The sequence below is a fragment of the Octopus bimaculoides genome, chromosome 9 (genome assembly GCF_001194135.2).
Source record: "Octopus bimaculoides isolate UCB-OBI-ISO-001 chromosome 9, ASM119413v2, whole genome shotgun sequence".
Classification (NCBI taxonomy): Eukaryota; Metazoa; Mollusca; class Cephalopoda; order Octopoda; family Octopodidae; genus Octopus; species Octopus bimaculoides.
Genome location: NC_068989.1, coordinates 20,582,858 through 20,585,818, shown reverse-complemented (window position 1 = coordinate 20,585,818; position 2,961 = coordinate 20,582,858). Strand labels below are relative to the sequence as shown.

General features: G+C 36.6%; 1 protein-coding gene across 1 annotated transcript in view; it reads right to left on the bottom strand.

The window, feature by feature from the left end:
* LOC106876193 (trissin receptor) overlaps positions 1 to 2,961 on the bottom strand; it is a 15,667-nt gene that overhangs the window by 11,274 nt on the left and 1,432 nt on the right. The window contains exon 2 of the mRNA XM_014924634.2: positions 2,239 to 2,399. Within this exon, the coding sequence (XP_014780120.2) occupies positions 2,239 to 2,399 (161 nt within the window). The remainder of the gene's footprint in view (positions 1 to 2,238; positions 2,400 to 2,961) is intronic.

The window sequence follows — 2,961 nt, the reverse complement described above, 5'->3', positions numbered from 1 at the left end:
ATATATATACATATATACATACATACATACATATATAGCCTTACTTATTCTGTATATATATATGCGGTCTGACGGATGAGTATCCTGACCGTTGCCATAGTAACAAAGCTAAAGCACCCAGATTGATGCTGCTGGGTGCAGATTGATCTTGAACTCTGTTGTGCATGCGCACTAAGATTTAACGTTCTAGCTCACTTCCACTGTTTACAACAGTTCTTGGAAAGAAGGTGCGTAGCGTCTGATTGTCGCATTGAACATGACGAAGAAAACTGAGCTGAGAATTGCTTGGCGACATCTGCTCACAGTTCTCAAAAAGTTTTCATCTTTCTCGACACAATCAAGGAGATCTTGTGCAACTAAAATCCGGGTGTCCTCCTTGATCAGCTGAAAGTAGTTTTGGATCAAAACAGGCAGATGCGCTCTTCATCCCCAAATCTTCAGTGATAATGGACTGAACTAATCTGTAGCCAATCTGCATATCTTCTGATAACTCACGGGTGGTGATTCGATGATTTCCCCTCACACCTATACGTACATCTGCGATATTTTTCTCATTTCTGCTGGTTACGATCTCCCAGAACGCTCGTCAATATCGACATTTTTTCGGCCATCTTGAATACATTTGAACTTGTCGTACACTTGTGTGCGGCTCATATACTCCTCTCCATACACTTTCTGAAACTTTGCGTAGGCCTCTGCGCAGGTATCACCATGACAACTTTCTCTGTCATGATCAATGCGACGATCGCATGCTACACGTCTTCCTTCCAAGCACTTCTGTAAACAGCATTAAAACTTAGTGCGCATGCACAGCAGAATTCAAGGTCAATTTTTGTCCAGCGGCTTTACTCTGCGTGCTTTATCTTCGTTACTTTGGCAACAGTTCGTATTCTTATTGATCATACCTCGTGTGTGTGGGGGGTGTTTGTAATGGTGACACATCGGTGAATCGAATTCTATGAAAAATTGCTAAATGCTTTTGAACAGAGTGGATTAGATCTTGATTTTAGTTAGGTCTCAGGTTTTACCAGTCGCTACTCGGAGTCTCGTGTTCAGAATACTCAGACAAATAGATATCGTGTTTGAAGCTTGTTTTCTTTTTACTCTGATTAGGATTGATCAGTTTCCACTGGAAAGCAAATTGGCAGGAAGCGATAAGTTCTACAAAGGAAAATGTAAATACAAAATCCTATTTTTGCCCCTGGCTATTTTACCACAACAAACGAGAAACAATAAGAAAATTCTATGGCGGATTGTTTTTAGATTGATGTTATTGCTGAAGTTATCTCTTGCGGCTGCATGTAAGTATGTGAGAGAAAGGGTTTATTTAACGAATATTTAATGTTTTAGTAGTTGTTAGGTATGTTTGCTAATTGCAAAGCAGCAAGTAGTTCTCTTGATAAATATCTCAAATCAGTGGAGATTAGTTTTATTATTGTTAAATAAAACTGTTTTGAGGGCATAAAAAAGAATGTCATTTTAGAATGTTGTTTTGGTCGGTCATTGATAATTAATTCAAGTATACCGTAGGCAACCGGCAATTAGCAACATTGATTACAGTTGCTTTTAGACTGAGAACTGAGAATGTAAGTGTATGTAAAATTGAAAACTATAGAAATGCATGAGTGTAACGAGAAAGAGATGTAAGAATGTAAATATAAAATGTTAATATAGATGGAGTGTTAAAGTAGAAATAATGTTAAATAAAATAAATAAATAAATGTGTGTGCACGCATGCGTGTGCTTATATGTATGTTTGCGTGTATCTTCCGCGGAAACTGAAAAAGCAGTGTTCGTCGAAGTACTTTTTATGCACCGCGCTCCGGACACGTATCTGTTTCTCTCAGTGGCACAAGTGTAGTGGATCAGTGATTGATTCCATTTAAAAATTCTGTAACCGATGACACTATTGTTTACCAGTTTTACATATAAAGTATAAATAATAAATAGAAATAAATAAATGGGCATAATAGGTTCACGAATTGACGACAATTGCATGTGTGGGAGGCTGAATTATTAGAGCGTCGGAGAATATACGTACACCTCTTTAAGTTCTAAGTACATATCCCTTCCATTTCATCTTTTCGAGGTCCTTAAAATATGTTCCAGGGACGAAGTAATTGACTCTGTACCGTTGAGAGATATTTAAAAGAAACACCACTCGACCCACTTCTCTGCATTGGCACAGTTGAATGAGTGAAATCAGAAAAAGAACAAAGAAACAAAATGAATACTTACCCTTCCAAAATGCCAGATTGGCGAAATATACATTGATAAATTTGGGAAGACACAAAATACACCGACACAGAAATCAGCAACAGCAAGGTTTGCTAAGAAAAAATTGGTTCGTGTTCGCAAGCGAGCATTTCTAATGATAATATAAAGGACCAACAAGTTACCTGCAATAGACAAATCAGAAATATTATCACTACATTGAATTAAGATCATCAAATCATAATTATTCATCATCATCATTAGTAACATCACTATCATCTGCATTACCATCACTTTTATCACTAGCATCGACATTGTTATTGTGATGATAATCATCATTATCATTATTACCAATATCACCAACATTATCACTAACATCATTATCATTAACATCAGAACCATGTTCATCATCATCATCATCCCACCATCTTCACCGCTACTGTCTGTCAGTCTGTCCTCCAATTTCTCTATTCAATCAAATAACAACCTTCCTTCTCACCCATACTTCTTTTCCACGTCTGTCATATGCAATGGCGATATCATAATATTCATAATGTTTGCATTAGGTTTCGTTGTTTCTTGTTTTTATCAATTTGATTTCTTTCCATTTACTTCCTACTTGTTCTGCATGTTATAGTTGCTATCTATTCTTGCATAGTCACATGGTTGAACATACATATTTATACAGTTTTATACCAATAGCTTTTGCTATTAAGACGGTGGCCCATGACCATATATATATATATA